The following is a 19,961-nucleotide window of genomic DNA, read 5'->3' on the forward strand; positions in this document are numbered from 1 at the left end:
CTTATAGATCATTCCTATCTAATACCGAATACTGTGCACGCATATTTTCTGTACCGCCATCACTGCCGTTTGTTGTGTATTTCGGTTGGATGAAAATAATGACTCTCTCTCTCTCTCGCTACTAGAACCGATCAGTAATGATTCGCGCGACCCATCATTATCACATAGGTTTTCAGCTGTCATTACCACATATAGGTTGAACGTTTTCAGCTATCTGGATGATAATTCACTGCCCCCCATTATTAAAGTGTAAGCGTTATTCTTCATCACCTTGATTGACATGGTCGTCATTCATCCCATTTTCTTTTGTTGGTGTTGCTGTTATTATAAGTAAAAAAAACAAAAAAATCATGATTTGAATTATTTAATTGATTAAAATCGATTTTAATCAAGGGCAAAATGATTTAAACCAGAACCCCAGCAGTCGCACGGTTTCACCGCGTCGTGGACACGTGAAGATTAAATATTCTTTCGGTCACCAAATACTAAGATCGGGAATAACTATACTACTCTCTTTTTCTGCATAAATGATATATTACAATTGCGCAAATCAACAATGCGAATTCGAATGCTAACTGCGATTAGTTTTACCGGCTTGTACAGTTTAAAACTCTTTTTTTTCTGATAATTTACCCTGAAAGTGTTGGGTTATTTCGTCCGCAGAATGCGCGCTACAAAACGAATTATTCGACACAAATTTCATCTCCAAAATCCACACCAAACTATGCGCTACAAGTCACAGAAGACATCACGGCTGTCTCGTGCGCATCATCGTCGGCACGAAGGAATTCGAACAGATGGATGATGCCGCCAATTCTACCGGGATTTGTCTAAATATAACTATGACAGCCTCAGTAGTGGTAAAAGTCAATCTTTTTAAAATTTCCAGCATCCATTACCATGGATTCAGAGATGCTGAAAGCTCCCGCCAATTTATCAGGCATAGTCGGTTTGCTCGCTACATACTCAAAAGTTCTTTGCGAAATGCTCATATTCACGTCATAGTTCTTTTCGTCATTCGGAATTTTTGCAATCCACCAGAGGTTTCAAAAACGCAAGGACAGCCATGGCGTCATATCGTACCTTCTCCTGATTGTCAGATTAACTTCAAGTGCGTCATAGTAACACGACCGTAAACAAGTTCTTGAAAATGATTAGTATGGGTTCAGAAGTGTCAATTTAAAGGGTATAATGACTCGAATCCCACATCATGATTCATAGTTTTTCATGGTGCATTTTTTTATTCGTCGTGTCTTTATTATTATTATTATTAATCAGGGGTTTTAAGTGGTGCGTGTCGCCGTTTCCGGCCTTGTGCGCCACGGACAAAATATGTCATCTAATATCAGGTTTCCATGCCATTGGACATTTAGATTTATCATAAATTTCAAACTATATATACAGGTTACATGAAATAATAAACTCGGCAACTGGGGTAAATAATTGCGGCTAAGTAGCCTAAGTAAGTTAGTTCAAGTAAGCGGTATATTGAGCGTGGTATATGCGTCGGCAAGAAATGACCGGTGAAACTCATATTTTTTGCAATGCACCAGTATGTGGCCAACCATGTCGGGGACATAACACACGTTACACAGTGGGGAGTGCACGCAGCTAATTTTGAACAGATGTGCCGCCGGGCGACAGTGTCCGGTTAGGAGGCGAAACAGGATTCGCTCAACGAGGCGATTTGGGTAGGAATCTGGCGCTGCTGTTGATAGATGGTCGGAACATCCGGTAGTGGTACCCTCTCTCCTCCGCACTGAGCTCGGTCTGCTATTGGTCTCTGTAGAGCTGACTAGTGACCACTTTCGCCTCGGATAAGGTTACGGTCGGTTTACTCATCATGTGAAGATAATTGTATTTATGTAGGCATGCATGTATTATATTAGCCAGTCGAAATTTCGAAAAATAACAGGAAGAACAAAATATTGTGTATTTCATATTTATATATAATGCTTACCATATTGTCAAACCCGTAAATGATGACATCTTTTGTTTGGCGGTAAGTTAGGTATAGTTACAGTGCAAAAAGTTACAGAAACAGACAAAAACAGTAAATTTGAACGGATTAGTCGGATCGGGCAGACAGGCGGGAGGGTTGACATTTTTTCCTTTTACTTTTTTAGTTAAAGCAACGCAAAATGACGGTCGAAAAACCTGGTATCCGAGAGTGGGCTGTGTATTTGGTCATCGCTGTCTAAGAAGACATGCGAAAAAAGAGTATAGGCCATATCCAGAGGTGGTCAGTAACGAAGTACTTCTACTTTTTCGAAGTCAAGTAGTTTTTCACTACTTGTGGTACTTACTCAGGTAAATCTCATTTTCGCAACTTCTATTTCGTAATACTTTGTGATCTACTTACTTAATTTTCGCTATTTTCAGTTTGTCAAGTAGAAGTAGTGTAATCCTCCAATTCGAAAGAGAGGCCGAGGAATTTCGGGGCTGTTTTCATGGAGTACTAACATTTAGTTTTCATAAAAGTCCAGTAAAGCCCAGAAGTTTCATCACGCTTCGCGCAGAGTAGATATGGAGTGACAAGTATGTATTCACGAAAGTATTGGCGAATAGGCTACAATTTAGTTAGCTGTAGCGTGGCTCCCTTTACTCACACCGCATTGTCGCCCATCTGAAATAGTTCCTCACAACAAATATGACCCATCATAACGTTTGAAACTGGTAGTTTCACAATCAAGCATTTACCGATCATATCTTAATCTAGCAGCCCAGCATGGCGTGTCCTAGCCTGGAGAAGTGGTCTCTGACTTTTTGAGCGTGATACCTGTTTTAGCAGTGTACTGTTGAAGCGATCTGAACAAGAGACATGTAACACATTTTCCGCTTTTCAAAAGTAGTGTTAGTATTTCTCTTTTAATTCGCAGTATAATTAGTTTTAGTTCTAATTAGTTTCAGTTCCTTTATCTGGATCTGCATGAAGAACTTACATGCTGAGGTTTAAAAGCTAGTGTAGTAATGCCTCCATTTTCCGAAAATAAAATTACACTATGGCATGGCATTTTTACGTATCAGTTATAGGCTATCTTTTATTCACATATACTAATCTCGCAAAGTCTTAACACCGTAACATCTGATACAGCTTATTGGTATTGCTCTTCGACTAAACTATGAGCCTTATAATATGGGTGAGGGCTTCGCACCATGGCGTTTTTTAAAACGGGGTCGTCGGGTAAACAATGATTAGCGTTCATAGCGATTTCCATAGCGATACTATCATTTGCATCCCATGATGCGGACGAATGCTCATGCTCCCGGAAATTGATACCTCATGTGATGCATCAATATGAATCTGCACCTTCCGTATAGCTCGCTTTGCAGCTTTTGACAGTCCATGCGAACGTATTATGACCGTTTTCAAAACTACTTACTTACTTACTTGAGTAGATTTCAAGCTAGGAAATTCTACTTCTACTTCAAGTAGTTTTAGGTTACTTTTAAAAAGAAGACTTTCACTCGTACATGAGTAGATTTTGGCGTCGCTATTTCTATTTCTACTTGAGTAGCCTTCTTGACTACTTTGACCCCCTCTGGCCATATCTTCATCTTGGCGACCTCCGAAGACAATTTTCTTTTCTTGAAAAAAGGACACATGGAACCCCTATAACACAGGGGTCAACAACCTTTTTGAAACCAAGGACTACTTCTTGGGTACTGATTAATGCGACGGGCTACCAGTTACTCCCGCCGTTTATCCATGCTCATTGGATTTATTCACTTAGACATTCAGAGCACTTGGCATGGATTCCGTCCTTTACCAAGAACAGAAAACTCTCACTCACCTGGCCTCACATTAGCATCTACGGGCTCAGTGCCTTCGCTGCACTGCGCGTCGTAGCGCCAATCTCCTCTTCGAAACTCGGGAATATTAACTGGATTCCCGTTAAGCCTACGCGTGGGCGAAGACGAGCAACACCCCGATCAAAAACTGCGTTAACAGGTTCCTTAGGGTCGACTGAACGATGTTCAACTGCTGCTCATATGAAACCCATCTCCGCTTCGACTTTCAAATCTCTCATTTGAATATTTTATACTTCGACCGCGGGCGACTCATTGGTTCTCGCGGGCTACCGACAGTGGTGTTGTAGTTTCACACTATACTCACCATTAAGATCATGTTGGTGACATTGTCGAGAAAGTAATAATTGCACTTTGAATTCAGAGTTTTATCAAAATATTGGTTATTCACAGAACCGAAAACGCCAGTAAGAAACCGTTGGTTAAATGAAGAATATGATAGTTACACAAAAATATAATCAAATGTCCATGGTCACAGCAGTGCTGTTATCACTTCTGACTCATAAATTCCCCGGCGTCCAGAAAATAAACCCGTATCACGATTTGGTGATATTGAACTAAATTCCAACGTCCGCCTCTATGGTTAATCTCTTGTATATTCTTCGCAACGCTTGTACGCTGGACTAACGCCAGATTACGGCTAAAGCAAAGGAAGCATAGAAATGCGCCAACTTATATCGCCATTAGAGCAACTGTTTTAGCGGTTTTTAACTGTATTAAAACGGCCAATTATCGTAGTTTTGCCAATTATGTTGTTTTCAAATAACGGTGTTGCTAAAATAAAACCACTATTGATCCGAAATATAATTGAATGATTTATGCCTCAATCCATCATGTCGCAAGCGTAGCGAGAAACAGTAACAGCATAGCAAAGACTGCTATTATTTGAAGGACATGAAGCAATTTACCCATGCAACATGTACGATCTTAGTCACAGAATATTTCGTGATTTAATCGGCAGTCGCACCGCGTCAGATATAAATTGGTGATATTACCAAACGTATTGTTACATTAGAAGCACTTCTTTACTGACCATGCTAACACATTATATATTATTTTAATATTATTATACTTTCGCGAATTTTCATTCCGATCACGACGATTCAAACATCACGCACGAGGGAACTACCAGACGCCTTCGAATTAAGAGGCATAAGTGTTACTTTAGGTTAAAAAGCACCGTAATATTTTATTCATGTTCATTAATGTTTAGTGGTGCGTCAGACCAAGAACTTTCCAAAATTCGTTCTTTAATGACCATCCTGATATTGTGTTTTTGAGTCACGTCACATGTTTGAAATCGATCCCTCTTTTCATTCCATTGTGTTCGTATTTTGCTTTTTCATAATTTTCTGCGGAACTTCATCTCCGAGAGTCGCATGCGGTTGGAGTTACTCAGCCACCAAATTCCTCTGTAGCCTGTTTTGTTGAAGTTTCCATTCAGATTGCTGGTGCTGCAGTCGCCATACCACCAGGCTCCTTCGCGGAGAGAAGCGCAATTGTCAAGCGAATCATCGCGGTCCGCGTCTTTCGTTGAGAATGGACGATTGTTGCTGTATGCGAGACCATCTCCGGTTGCATTCCCGGAGAATCCGGATACGTGCAGTCTGTAGTTGTCGGATCCGGGTCCGATACGGAACGAGCTGGGAATTGTAATTGTAATTATAATTGTGTCGTCGGTATCGGATGTTGTCACAAAGACGACTCAACTGAGGATCACATCACGTCATTCGTTCCGGATTTTTCGAACGCCATCATAAATAATGTTTTCAAAACATAAATTGGGAACGATGTAATTGATTTTTGATTTCGAAATAATAATAAAAAACGCTCGAAGCGTTAAAAAACGATTACGCAATATTGATAAATAAGATGCGAATTAAGTTAGAGTTGCTTTTGACTGAGTCATGTCCCTCTTACTCAGATTATTTCATGTTTTATGCTGTTTTACTTTCACGTAGCTGTTATATCTATGGTTAATACTTAGCTTATTCTACCACTATTGGCTACGAATGAATAGGCTGGGCTCATTGAAAAGTCTGCCGTTACTCAATTTTGACGTTTTCGACGATGTTTCGGCCGTTATCGTCATCAGCGGTAACTTGATATTGGGTCACGAGAACCGTTGCTTCAAGCTTGCCTGTATTTTGCCACCCAATGCATTCCTTTATCTTTTGTGATCATGTTGATTTCCAATGCCATATCTCCTTCCTTTGTCATGTTATGCAATTCCTCGAGCCCTGGAGACAAACGTGACGACATTAATGGAATGAATCAATCTACTTTGTCAGAATCAGCTTTACTACTTATACTTACCTACTTTAATTACTTACTTACTTACCTACTTTAATTACTTACTTACTTACTTACTTACTTACTTACTTACTTACTTACTTACTTACTTACTTATTCAGCTTTCCTTATCATTCCTTTATCTTCATTTATACTTTATCTCCCATTAGGACACTTAATCCTATATATTCCCGGATTTTATGTTACATGATAAAACACCCAACCTTTGATTTCTTGTCGGTATAGGGTCAAGTCCCTCTATGACAGCTTACGGAGGAAGATCCTTCATAAAGCATCAGAATGTCTTGTTTACTAAATTCCTACCAACAATGTCAATATATATATCCTAAATATATATGTAGCCGATGTGTGTCTAAAACATAAACGACCTGACGGGCGAACTATTAGTTTTTCTCGCTATGCTGCCCTCGGCAGCTTATCACTTGCACAAAGGTGAGAAGATAGGATCGATGAAATCCTACAACTTGAGGGAATCAAATCAAAATCTTCCTACCAAGCCACAAATCTCCTTCACAATCCCCGAATCCTTTTCTGTAATCATCCCAACCTCGGTAAAAATCCACGTTTCCGCTTTTTCGTCGCTGGAAAACCTGCGATGGAATTTAGCAAATAATCAAAGTGTTAGAAATGCCACGAATCAGACTTTATTTCCAAGTTTGAAGTTCGGTTCACCATTTAAGCAAGTTGGCTCATGGCGTTGCATAAGAAAGATTTGACATTCTACTCACAGTCCATTTCTTATCTGCAATCGGTTTCTTCTCATCTTCTGCTCTAAGTTGAAGTACCTTCTGCATCTCCGACATCCTTCCAGGGCCCTTAATGAAAAGTACGCATAATAGAACCTTCAGAGGTGACTTCAATCTACTCGTATACCGACACCACAATCCCCCTTCGAGATCCATTTGCCGTTGACGAATCTTCTCACGCAAAGTTGCGCTGTAAAAGAGAAAATATAATGCGATTGAAATTGGAACGGAATTTCTTCGTACCTGACGAACGGAGATAGATCGCGAATCCGCACATGAAAAGAATCCAAATCTTTAGCAGCGACATTTTCATAATGAATTTGCCATTTATAGTATCGGCAGCCAGGACGTTGTGTATCCTATTGAACTTGATAGGATGGTAGGCAGAGGTGGTCAAAGTAGTCAAGAAAGCTACTCAAGTAGAAGTAGAAGTAGCGACGAAAAAACCTACTCAAGTACGAGTAGAAGTACTTCTTCCATAAGCAACCTAAAACTACTTGAAGTAGAAGTAGAATTTACTGACTTTAAATCTACTCAAGTAAGTAAGTAGTTATGAAAACGAGCGTAATTCGTTCGCATGGATTGTCAAAAGGTGCAAATTGACCTATATGCGAAAGGTGCCGAGCTTGATTCATATTGACGCATACCAGGCGGTATCCAATGTTCGACATCATAAGCATTCGTCCGCATCATGGAATGCAAATGATAGTATTGATATGGAAATGCGATTCTAATCCTCTGTTTACTCGAACAGCACGTTTTAAAAAAATATCAGGGTATGGCGCACTCCCCCATATTATAAAGCCCCTAGTTTAGTCAAAGAGTAATATGGAGTTGTATAAGATACGGTGTAAACACTTTGCGCGATTAGTATAAGCATTAATAAAAATATGGGGGATCGTAAAAATGCCATATTGTGTAGCTTTATTTCCGGAAATTAAAGTCATGACGACACTTGCTTTTATACTTCAACATGTATGTTATCCAGACAAAATAACTGATATTAATTAGAACTCAAAGTATATGAAACTGGGAATTGAAAGTGAAATATAAATACTACTTCTAAAGCGGAAAATGTATTTCATGTCTTCAGTCAGACATTTTCAAAGATGGTATGCTAAAACAGCACTAAAACTAAAAAGAAGTCAGAGTCCACTTTCCTAGATTTGGACACGCCATGGACTGCTAGATTACGATATGATAAGTAAATGTTAGATAGCAAAACATCAGTTTCAAACGTTATGATGAGCCATATATACTGTGATGAAATATTTCATATGGGCGAAGGGCGACAATGCGTTGTGAACGGAACCACGTCAACCCGCTACTTAAATTATATTCACCGATGCTTTCGTGAATTCATACAGGTTACTCCGTATCCACAGAGCGCGAAGCGCGACGAAAATTCTGGACTTTACTCAACTTTTATGAAAATTAAATGTTGATACTCCGTGACAACAGCCCCGAAATTCCTCCGGATATCATCCTGATTAGAGGATTAAACTACTTCTACTTGACAAACTGAAAATAGCGAAAAGTAAGTAAGTAGATCACAAAATATTACGAAGTAGAAGTAGAAGTAGCGAAAATCAGATCTACTTGAGTAAGTACCAGAAGTAGAGGGAAACTACTTGAGTACTTCGAAAAAGTATAGAAGTACTTCGTTACTGACCACCTCTGATGGTAGGTGGTAGTAGATGAATGTATATTGTATAGGATCACAACTTATGTGACCGACTTGAGCTGAGTCAAAAATGCAATGCCTTTCTTAGTTCCGTGTTCTCAGCCTTAGTGCGGATATCAAGTGATGTCAGTTCATTGAGTAGGTATTACCGGCCGTTTATGACATACACGTAAGAGATTACCATGTTTAAAGATTGCATTGTTCGATACAAAACCAGACAATTACGTGACAATGACGCAAACCAATGACGAATAACCATCGAGATCTCAGCCTTTTGTTGAAAATTGTCGGTTGCTATGATACAACAAAAGAGTCGGTCGTCTCTAGTCTGCGACATGTAAAGGTGGTGAAAGTATTCAAGAATGCTAGTCTAGTAGAAGTGGAAGTAGTGCTTTTCGAAGCAGCCCAAAACTACTTCAAGTAGAAGTTTAATTCTCTGCTGTCTTTGAAAACCACTGCCGTGAGTAGTGAAAAGCATGTCACAAATTGGCTTTCATCGACCGTCAAAACCTGAAAACTGACATATGCGGAGTGTGCGGAGAGGTGGGTTTGTGTTGCTACATCGCATTCAAGAGATTGTTTCCTTTTCCATCCCAGTGTCCGATGAGCGATATGGATAAGTTGTACCGGATACTATAGCGTACATTGACGTTCTGACCGCTGGAGGGCCTGGCAAGACCATACTGTTGTTTTTAGTGGATATTGTTTCAGTTTAAAGTCCACTACTAATATATAATGGTCACAAGGGTTCTATTTTATCTTTTCAATAGACCACAAAATGGCGATACAATGAAAAGATAGGAAGGTGTCGATACGACTTGGAGTAATCTTTGAAATCAGACACCCACATTGGTATAGACCGGAGGTCTCAAACACGCGGACCGCGAGAGCATTTTGTGCGGCCCGCGACGGCATTCTGAAATTTCAACTATTCAACAATATATTCAAGTGCCATATTTTTTTTTTAGATATAAGAACTTAAATTTCACCCTAAAACTACTATAAAAATCACCGCAATCTCAACAAACTTCACTGTCACATTAGTTTTAAAAGCTACCATGCGGCAGAAGATCAGCTATTATGTCACATTTCTGGTACATGATAATAAAACATGAACCGTTGATGATTCGTGACTGAAAATTGTGATTTGATGTATGGAAGAATGTATGACGTAACCCAAATGCAGCGTTCGCTCTCGCTGTGTCCACACCATATACGACTCTATGGTGCGACTTTCTCGTAAAATTACTCGATTTTGGATTGACTGGGTGATTGAATAAAAATGAGTTGAATCAAACGTTAAAATCAGAGAATAAGTACTTGCGACTCCGAACGTCGACATGATAACCCTACGGATACAACAATCTATGAAGCTGTAGTCCTGTATCAAAAGGTCGTAGCTTGCGTTGCGTAGGGTAGCTATCTAATCAGGTCAGTATGGCAACCATTGGCATTCTGTGACCCCCGCGACGTAGGCTATAGAGAGAGAGAGATATGATATTCTTTTTCGCCTGCACCATCGAGATGCTTTGTTGCGATAAGGCCCTCTAGTCTGCGCCCTTGTTTTTTTCTCCTCCGTGCTGTCCGTGATTGCTGAGCGCCTAGCAGGAAAGCTGCGGATACCAATTTTCGAGTCTTTGATACGACCCGGCCGGAGATCGAACCCACGACCTACCGATCGAAAAGCCGGGCGCATAACCATTACACTACCTCGCTCGGTAGTTGGTTACATGCTGGGTGTTGTTTCGTCTCTTTATCCATGTTATTATCGGTGGCGAGTAAGGTAGTAGGACGCTCTACAGCTGTAATACCGATGAATTCTTCGCCGACTGGACATTTCTGTTCCAGGGGTTCGATCTTAACCATGCAGGGTCCGTAGATCCCTTCGGGGTACGAAGCACCACATCAGGGTGTACGAAATGCATTGTGGAATTAGGCCTATATGCGGTGGAATATCTTCTTGGCCAATTTATTCAATTGGAAAATAGTCTCCGCGCTACGCGCGATTTTATGTGAATGGGCTTTCCGATACTATCAGATATTATGTTGAAAATGGACATTGGACAGGGGCTTCGAGAAATCTCATTGAAGTACGATGGTTACGGTCGCTAAAAAGGTTAAGAAGAAATGCTATTACTATGGCTCAATAATAATATTTAGGCCTATATCTAAGATGTTATTGATATGTCCAATAATAATCGAAGGCAAAATCTAACGCTGATTTAATTTGACTTTGGCAATGACAGTAATAATAGCCTATACTTATCACGACTATATTTTAAAATATTCTACATAAAATTGTGGCACGTCAAAGGTCCGCTAGCTGCAATATTATATCCCGACAGTTTTACGGTGTCATGATGCATCCTCTCGCATGATGTCTATAACTCATTAATTAAAAAAAACTATGCCCGGCACAAAAACAATTTTATTCAAATATTTGAAAATGTGATTAACGAATACCCAATTGTGACGTCGTAGCCGATTGGCATTGACAATTCAATATATAGGGATGATATAGCTCCTTTGACGAAATATCTGTACTATTACTGTTGAATCGCAGGGTTGTAATGACTCGAGTCCGACTCGAGTCACGATTTTCTGATGACTTGACTTGACTTGAGTCATTTATTCAAAATACGGAAAGGACTCGACTCGAGTCATTCTGTGTATTGACTCGACTTGGACTCGAGTCATGACGCATGACTCGAACCAAGTCATTGACTCGAGACTCAGTCGGCCAAGACCGACATTTCATTGTAATTCCGAAGCCAACACACTGTTGGGATTTCGTATGTTGGTACTGGTACTTGAAAATGCGACCATAAACTGCTAAAAGTGAGGAAAATTGGTATATCATAAATGCGAACCATTCGATATCACCAAACAAAGTTATAAAAAGTGGGTTTACCAAGACTTCAACTGGAAACCGAGCAGTCAACACAATGACTTGGAGTCGGACTCGAGTCATAATTCCATGACTCGGACTCGGCACTCTGTTCGCTGACTTGACTCGGTTGTGAATTGAAATGACTCGACTTGACTCGAGTCAAAACTATAAAAGTGAGATTGACTTGTGATTCGGAGCCTTGTGACTTGGTTACAACCCTGTTGAACCGACTATCTTGAGGGTTCCGACCATCCCATATCGATATGCGTCGGCTATATCGGGTGGTTATTGTTTCATACAACATATATTTTTGGAAAGTATTTACACAAGTATGTCATAATTCTACAAGCTAAAAAAAACATTTTTTTTTTGTTTTTAAAAACACCGTTTGTTTCAAGTGCAACCCTACTGGTGGAAAACCTCCACAATTACAGCTTTCCTTGGGATTGTGATAACGGGTAGGCAATGGCTCTTTTGGATTCATCGATGGCGAATCAACACATCGTTTACAACTGTAAGGTCTCTTAGTTATTCCGTAGCAAGTCCCAAGAAACGATATTGAATGAAAATGCTACATAAATAACATTATACCATTGACTTCTTATAGCGTCTTCTCTCACAGACCAGTCAGCAATCATAGCTTTCGGTTTTAACGTGACAAATATTGTTGATTCTTGAGGAGCGATTCGATGGCATACATACATGATATTTTAGCATCATCGCAGGCAGATTTTGAGTGATGTGATATGTCGCTCCCTTGTGAAGAATATAGGTAGGCTACGGGGCATGATTATGTGGGTTAATGATACGTCGTTTCTCTCTGACCTACATATTAGCAACCAGCAGCAGCTCAATAGCGATAAGACATAACGCTTTTGTTGTGATCATGAATTTAAAATGTCCACCAACGGCCGTCTGCATTTGATACGTTGAGTTCAGTAACTGTGCTACGTTTACACTACGATTGCGTCTCAGTGCTAGCCGTTCTTGCTGGTTTGATTATTGCTTGATTACGTGTTCGTTGATTGCTAGATGGACCTGGCTTATATACCCTCGCTAAACTATACCAGTCGTTTGACTACGCTGGTAATGCTGGTGAAGTTGCGGTTGTCTCGTATAAACGGGATAGGCTCTTTGATACCATGATATTGAGGCTATCCAGAGCGGCTTGTGGGATGGAAGTGCTTTATCAGCACACTGCCCTCGGTATAGCCATGGCGGTGTTGAATTTTTTTTCTGTCGTTGTTCCAGTTGAGATTAATGTAACCTCCTTGTTCAGGTGTTGGTAGTTGGTTATTTTTCTCGTTGTTCGTTTGGGTTTGAGTTGTCAAGTGAAGAATGCGGATTTCGATATGGTGCGTTGCTTTGTACGCTTTGATATCAATAGTGTCTAAAACGCGACTGCTTTTTACAGGGTGCTTTGCTGCGTGGCTGGGATCGTAGCAGGTGAGTTACAGTGAAATGTGTTTGGAAGCTCTCATATTCCGTACATTTCGGTCATACTTTGTTGCAATATACCTGTGCTTGAATTGTGGACTTGGCAGGTGACACGGAACAAGTGACGAGCTCAACGGCTACTCTTGACGCTGTGGGGTTGACGTCGAGCCCGGGAATTGATGGATCCGATCTTCGTGGAGGCGATACAGAGTCGCCATCTACCGGAACAGGCAACTCTGCTACTGACCGCAAATATGTCGATAGTACAGTTTCGGAAGCGCCTGATCGCAGAACAACCCTCGACCGCGAGGAACAGGGGTTAGCCGACTTCATGAAGCGTAATAAGGAACTCCGCATTCAACTGCTGCATAACGCCATAAATTTAGTTAGACATGTGTCTACCTCAAACCTTTTATCTACTACGACGGATGCACGCTACAAGCATACGCTAGTGAGCGATGAAGATGTTCGCGAAGACCTCCCGAACCTGGCTGACACCAACCAAGAAAACGATGCTTCTACGTCCAATTACGCTATTACCGTCGACTTTGATCATCCAGAAATCGATGACAGAATGGACGCAGGTTCTGACACTACGTTGAAAGGCCCTGCGACTTCCCACAACACTACGATAGATCATGATGCAAGAGAAGCCCACGAGTTCCCAAACCAACCAGTTACCGCGCAAACGAATCAGACGCACATTATGTCCTTCGACATCGATGCCAAAACCTACAATGCTGAGAAAATGGACGGAGGCTCTGACGTTACTTTGAAAGGCCCTGCGACTTCACAAAACACTATGATAGATTATGAAGAGAGGGAGGCCCAAGAGTTCCAAAACAACCCAGTTACCTCGCAAGCGAATCAGATGCACACCGTGTCCTTCGCTATAGAAGCAAAACTACACAATGCTCAAACTGAGCTTCCAACGACCGTAATTCATGAAGAAGGCAGTTCTAACTCTGCAGTTGGTGAAATCAAAATTGATGAACTGGACTCGAACACGCAGCAGATGGTCGTGATCCCTCCTGGCTCAGCTTCGAATTCAAGCGAGACCAAAGCATCAAATTCGAATGACGACAGCTCGACAGCTACTGCTGAGGTCAAGATTGACGAACGATCGAACGGAACCCAGGTTGTATTGAATGTGGAATTGCAACTGCAAGATGTAGTTCATAAAAAGAACTACTCTATTGAGTCCGTCACTGGCAGTCTTGTGAATTTGACATCGCACTACGGCGAGGTTAAAGAGGGTCTTTCCGTAGCTGACCTAACTTACGTCACTGATATGAGCAACGATTCGTACTACGAGATGCAAGGAAACTTGACAGGCTACGAATCGGAAAACGTTTCGTATAACATCGCCGGTCGCATTATGGGCAGGCAAGGTTTCTACAACGCCTGTAACTCTGATCCTCCTCCGTGTCAGCCGGGCGACGCTTGTAGGGTTGTCAGGTATGTGCGATTGCGGCGTTCGATCTTTTCATCACGTGGTACCGGTATCGTTCTGTCTTAGAGGCAAAGTAGCTTGCTACTGGAACCATTGCTTGGGCGTGGACTGCAGCGGACGTGGAATATGCATAGAACAGATGTACGGACACAGGTTTGAATTCTCGTTGATTTATGAGTTGAAATGTTAAGTTGTAATCGAACTTAATCTCGCACAGGTGCGTTTGTGAGCTTGGCTTTGAAGGCGAAAGTTGCGAAGATGAAGTTACCGTGGAATTGGGACCCTGCTCTCCGAGCCCCTGTCAAGGGAACTGTACCTGCGTGGAGTCTTGTAAACACGAGTACGGCTATTACTGCGCCAGTGCCGGCGGGTTTACCGGGAAGAATTGCACTGTCCGTAAGCTGCATTAGTTTTCACTCCTGAAAATAGTACCAGGATGACGAGTAGGCCACGAATTCTGCTATTATCAAAAAATTAATGGAACATTCTACTTTTTCCAAAAATATGATTATTAATGGTGTGTGTTTTCGGATCGTTTGTGTATCGTTACTACAACACCACTCTTGTCTACCAAAGATGAGCGTGGATTTCAATTTGGACTTCAATTCAATTGATATGATTTTAGTCGGGATTTGGTTATGGGTTAGTGATTAATTTGAAGCTATAGATGCGGACTTGAACTTGAAATTTCGAATTTCGAATTTAAGCAAACACCGAATCGTGTTTTTTAAATTATCCTACTGACATTTATTTCCAGCTGTCCCTAAAGTGACGTGTGGCGAGAAGGACATCGTGATCGACATATCTAATGAGCTATACGAAGAGTTTGACGGCGGACTAGGAAACACCGTTTTCTACACGGCTCCCGATTCTAGAAGCAGAGCCGCGGGCTGCCAAGGTTGGTTACGGTGATTGGTCAGCTACACTTGATGTTCTACTTGGGTTATTTCAGTGTTCTCTGTAATATATTTTTAGGCAGAACTATTTTGTAAAGGATAAGTAGTCCGGCGAAATGCCAGCCTCGCGTGTGAAAATTTGTCATCACAACCGAACCCCCGTATCGCTGAAGCTTGACAGAATTTCGAAAATTGGCACGTCGATTGAGTCGATAGTCGTTGGATGTGAATAGGTGTTGTTTAATTTCGAGTTGCCGTTTCGGTTAACTGATCGAGCACTACTTTTTAAAACTATTTACTTGTAGTATAGGTTTTCGTCTCTTGGAAATCACCACTTGTATATCTGGAATTGCTACTTATTCCTAATCGAATTTTATCATGTTTTTGCTATGGATAACTCACTTAGTTACTCTTCACACCTCAGCTTCCATCTCTGCTTCATCTAGTTTTGACGCGCCTTTCAAATTGATATACTTCTACTTGTCTTATCAACTGAGCGGCAACGCTGACTATTGCTTATGACTATGTTGACCACCTGCTGTGTCTTCTTAATATCTAGGAAGACTGCAGTGCAATTGCGTTCATTCGGTACAACTTTTAGCCACAACGAATTGATTTTGTTCCAGCCGTGTCTTCGAGAAACGGCCTCCAGATCACCATACCTCTCCCGTTCTCAAACTGTGGTTCTAGAACTGACGTAAACGGACCGACGTTCGTCGTAGGCAACCGCGTGATAGCGGATCGTGAAAACGCTGCTTTTAGCGTCGAGACTCCGATCGTCGACTTCCAATGCATTTACCAACGTCAGTACAAGCTCATAACTTCCATGAAGCCTGTGTAAGTGAAGCGTTGCGTGTTAGGGCTCTGTGTTACCCAGGTATATCTAGAACTAGATATCCCTGATGTTTACTACAAGGACTCCGAGTGCTGATTCCGATGCTTCGAGCCGAGCAGTGAGACAATTATTTCGATTACTGAAATCATACGTGCACTACCACTAAAAGTTGATTCCACTGGGAGTGTTGAAACATCGATTTGTCGTACCGCAGAGAGCGAACTTAGTACTAAACTTACTGATGTCGTAATCAATTCACGACATTGTCGCAAGATGCAGTGAAATAGATATGGTCGACACGATACGAAACTGAATATATTGTGATCTAGAACTGGCATACTTGTGGTCGTCTAAAATAACTAAACTTGTGCTTTTATGATGTCGTAATGACTGATACTCGAAATCAGACTCGAATAGCTCGAGCACTAGATTTTCCACAGCCTTGGTTAGTAATTACGTTGGAAAGCGTGCGTAAACTATCATTTATTTCAGTGTCGCAGAACCGGTTAGCAAGCGCGGTTACGGAAAGTTCACCCCGACAGTCGAGCTGTGCAAGACCACGTCTTGTCCGGCCGTGTGTCCGCTCGAATTCAGCGTGTCTAACGGCGCTATCTACACTGTGGGAGAAGTAATTCACATGTCGGTTTCGGTTCTTCCCGCGGTAGGTTGAGAGTTGTGTTCATGCATAGTAAGTTCTTTTGGAAGTTCTGCCAGTTGCTGACGATTACCAGCCGAAAATATTCATGTTCGTTTCAACATCAATATATTTTTATTCAATTGTGTTCAAATTATATAATCGCGTCTCTTTCCAAAATATGTTATCGCTTTCATTCAGGACGCTTTCTTCGATTTCGTGACGGTGATCAGCGCGATGTATTTGTCATGCGAAGACGATTCGTCGACTGGGATGACGCTGGTTGAGGGCGGGTTAGTGAATAGTTGGCGGCTGGGTTCGTGCTAACTTGCCAAAAGTACTTGGTAGTAAAATGTTCATGTGAACTTGGTTAGCGAGTCAAATCCATAGTAAGGGATGCAAGCATATATGAAGTATACTTTCTACTTTGCACCAAATCCGCATCTACCTTTTGACCGAATAGATTTTTTGTAAAAATGAGTTAGTTACCCGATGTGTGTAAGTGAAGAGTAGTCGAATTCATAACTATCGAGGTAGTACTATGCTGGAGTATTCCGAAAAACCAAAAGGACCTAATCACTGACCGCCTCTGATATCTTTCAGGTGTCCGGCGCAGGACGAGTTATACGTGAGCGCTTCGACAGGTCGAGTTGCGTGCGTGTCGATGCAAACTCCGCGATCCGACTGCCCGACTTTCTACATCCACCTGCACCTTACTATGTGTCCCGAAACGGAGCTCACGGTACGCGATAACTGAAACCCTACCGATTTCTGATTTTTGAGACTATACCGCTAACCAACGCCGCTTATAACCCTGATGTATCCAACCGATATTCAAAAGATACGGCGTCCAAGGCGCGTTTCCAAAACTTGAAGCCATCTATTTGAACTGCTTCGTAGGCATTGCTATGCTTGTGCATGAAATGAACGAGAAAAGCTGCAACTATACATCCATAATCTATAAGAAATGGATCACTATATTCCCAGCCTAGCACTCGCAAACTTATAGTTCTGACTCGCTACTGCCACGCTGTGATGTCACGAATTGTCGATATGTTTTACCGATACCTAAATTTATTTTTAAGATGCTATCGGCGAACCAATATAAGGAGTCGTGCTCTTAATACAACAGACTCTCGAACATCTCGAATATAATTCAAGTTGTCTAATCAAACTACCGACATCGCGCTCTTGAGTTGGTGAATTTGTGAAATGTTTCTAGGCACCAATTTTAATTCAGATATTAATTGTGGTTTTCTGGTTCTCCTTAGCCAAGCTTGGTGTACTTGCATTTGCCATTCTCGTGGCTATGAGACAGAACTCTGTGATTTGAGGTAATAATATTTACTGAACTTCATTTTTGTCGGAATTTCATGAATTTCGCAGTTCTTGCGAAAGCAGCCTAGCTAGCACATTCTACTTCTAAACTAATTTGGAAAAGCTCTGCTCTAGTAATAGTGTTTGAATTTCATGTCAGGCTTGCCCCTCTGGTGGCAAATTGAGATGCTCGAGCGGTCGTGTCGTGCGTTCTGTGCGTCTGTCTGAGAACACTGTTGACACGATGGTCGGCCCGATCACCGTGATCCACGGCGTCGCCGGTATCGAAGAGATCGAACTCTACCCCGGAGCCTCGAACGAATCATTTCTGATCTTCAATCCAAACAAGGGTGAGATTGCTAGTTGCCTCGGGTAGCTATCAACGTTTTGAAGCTATTGGCAGAGATTGCGTTAGCCCACGACAGCTGGAAGCGAATATCGTTCCGGTACCGAAGCACAACTTAGTGGAAAATAGTATTATTCTAACGAAATACTACTTTTAGGGGGTCCTAAAGTAGGGATTTTGGAACGTGGACAGAATTTTGATGTTTCGGCGACACCATTACCAAATCCAATTTTTAAACAAATGCTAAATTTTCATCCGTTGATAGATTTTGTGAAGTAGAGAATCGATTTTGGGATTGGATAGGCAAAGATACTCGAGTAGTGAATTCCATATTACCATATTCCAACTATACTTGAGCATCTTCAGACGTCCATATTCTGTTTCTACATGGCGTAGTCTTCCGAGTAATTGGTAGTTATTATATCTTTAGTTAGAATTCACGGCATTAGCTGTGCTTTTACGTGTGTAGAAAGACCGACTATAATTGTCACCTCTATACAGAGCTATGAAAAACCACGGGCTGCTAATAGATAAGATTGATGGGGGCCACATGACCAAATACTTGAAACTACTCGCTCGGTGCCATTCCGACATTTTATTTCTCAACTTGTACATGGGTACAGTTTCAGCGTGTTTACAAGATCGCAACTTCTAATTGTGTTGGAATTTACGGCATTTATTCTACATACCATTTTCTACTGTGATGCATATTGATTGTCTCTTGAATAGCTCTGAACCCGTTACTTGACAAATCCTCTTTACAGTCGAAAATCACCCCGCCGAAGACGACATTTTGGAAAACATTCTACTGGAAGTGACTGTTCCGTTGATTTTTCTCGTCCTGTGCGTAACGCTCGCTGCGCTTATCTGCTGTAGACGTACTGCAGCCGCGTCTCCGCCGAAGAGCTACTCTAGATCGTCTTGCGATATGCTGAAACTGCCGCGCTACTCGGATGAATACGTCAAAACCCCTCTGTACGTTTCGAGCGAAGTGGAATCGTCTAGATGTGAAAACGTCTACACGAATGCTGATCTGCAGGTCGGCGACGAGGAGATGCTTAGCGACTTTGATAAAACTGCGCGGCTCTCTATCAAGGAATAGACATGATTTGACAAATTTGAAATAAATGCTCTCAATCTCCGCATCGGACGTTCATTACTCGTGTTTACATTTGTCCTTCAGCCAGCGTTATAACTAAAGAACTAACTTACAGTCTTACACTGCCTATAATGGACATTGTTTAATTATATAGATTATAACCTTTGCAAAATTCGGTAAGTGAATTGAATTAGCAGATGTCTGTACACCGACCTTCGTTCGTTTCGCAGTATACACTCAGGGGCGTATCCAGAGCGCGAAAAAGGGGGGAGGTTTGCATTACGAAATTGGCTATTATGACGTCATCATTAGGATCACTCGTCTCCACGCCATGGCGAATATTTACGATATTGTATAGTTTAATAATAAAAAGAGATTTGCGGTGAGTGGGAGATGTACGAATACGATACAGACATTGCCTGAAAATCGCGTTTCTTTCACGGTATGATTGAAAGAAATTCGTAATTGCTCACATTTAGTCATGAGCCAGCAAACGCCGCC

At 41.5% G+C, this 19,961-nt stretch overlaps 3 protein-coding genes across 3 annotated transcripts in view; 1 reads left to right on the top strand and 2 right to left on the bottom strand.

Annotated features, from left to right (window-relative positions):
- Positions 1-5,152: 5,152 nt before the first annotated feature.
- LOC145438036 (uncharacterized) overlaps positions 5,153-19,961 on the bottom strand; it is a 122,523-nt gene continuing 107,714 nt past the window's right edge. The window contains exon 7 of the mRNA XM_080315398.1: positions 5,153-5,453. Within this exon, the coding sequence (XP_080171524.1) occupies positions 5,153-5,453 (301 nt within the window). The remainder of the gene's footprint in view (positions 5,454-19,961) is intronic.
- On the bottom strand, positions 5,929-7,247 carry LOC145437760 (uncharacterized). Its single transcript, XM_080315053.1, has 5 exons — positions 7,113-7,247; positions 7,001-7,059; positions 6,852-6,938; positions 6,617-6,713; positions 5,929-6,050 (listed from the first exon to the last, which is right to left on the bottom strand). Exons 1-5 carry the CDS (start codon positions 7,180-7,182, stop codon positions 5,941-5,943), a joined length of 423 nt encoding a protein of 140 aa, XP_080171179.1. The 5' UTR covers positions 7,183-7,247; the 3' UTR covers positions 5,929-5,940.
- On the top strand, positions 12,670-19,506 carry LOC145437746 (uncharacterized). Its single transcript, XM_080315032.1, has 12 exons — positions 12,670-12,798; positions 12,858-12,889; positions 12,988-14,338; positions 14,400-14,486; positions 14,551-14,729; positions 15,091-15,231; positions 15,856-16,066; positions 16,557-16,725; positions 16,900-16,991; positions 17,302-17,440; positions 18,176-18,365; positions 19,126-19,506. Exons 1-12 carry the CDS (start codon positions 12,782-12,784, stop codon positions 19,461-19,463), a joined length of 2,946 nt encoding a protein of 981 aa, XP_080171158.1. The 5' UTR covers positions 12,670-12,781; the 3' UTR covers positions 19,464-19,506.

Source organism: Botryllus schlosseri, chromosome 4, assembly GCF_051294905.1.
Source record: "Botryllus schlosseri isolate E-star chromosome 4, Bs_hap1, whole genome shotgun sequence".
NCBI lineage: Eukaryota > Metazoa > Chordata > Ascidiacea > Stolidobranchia > Styelidae > Botryllus > Botryllus schlosseri.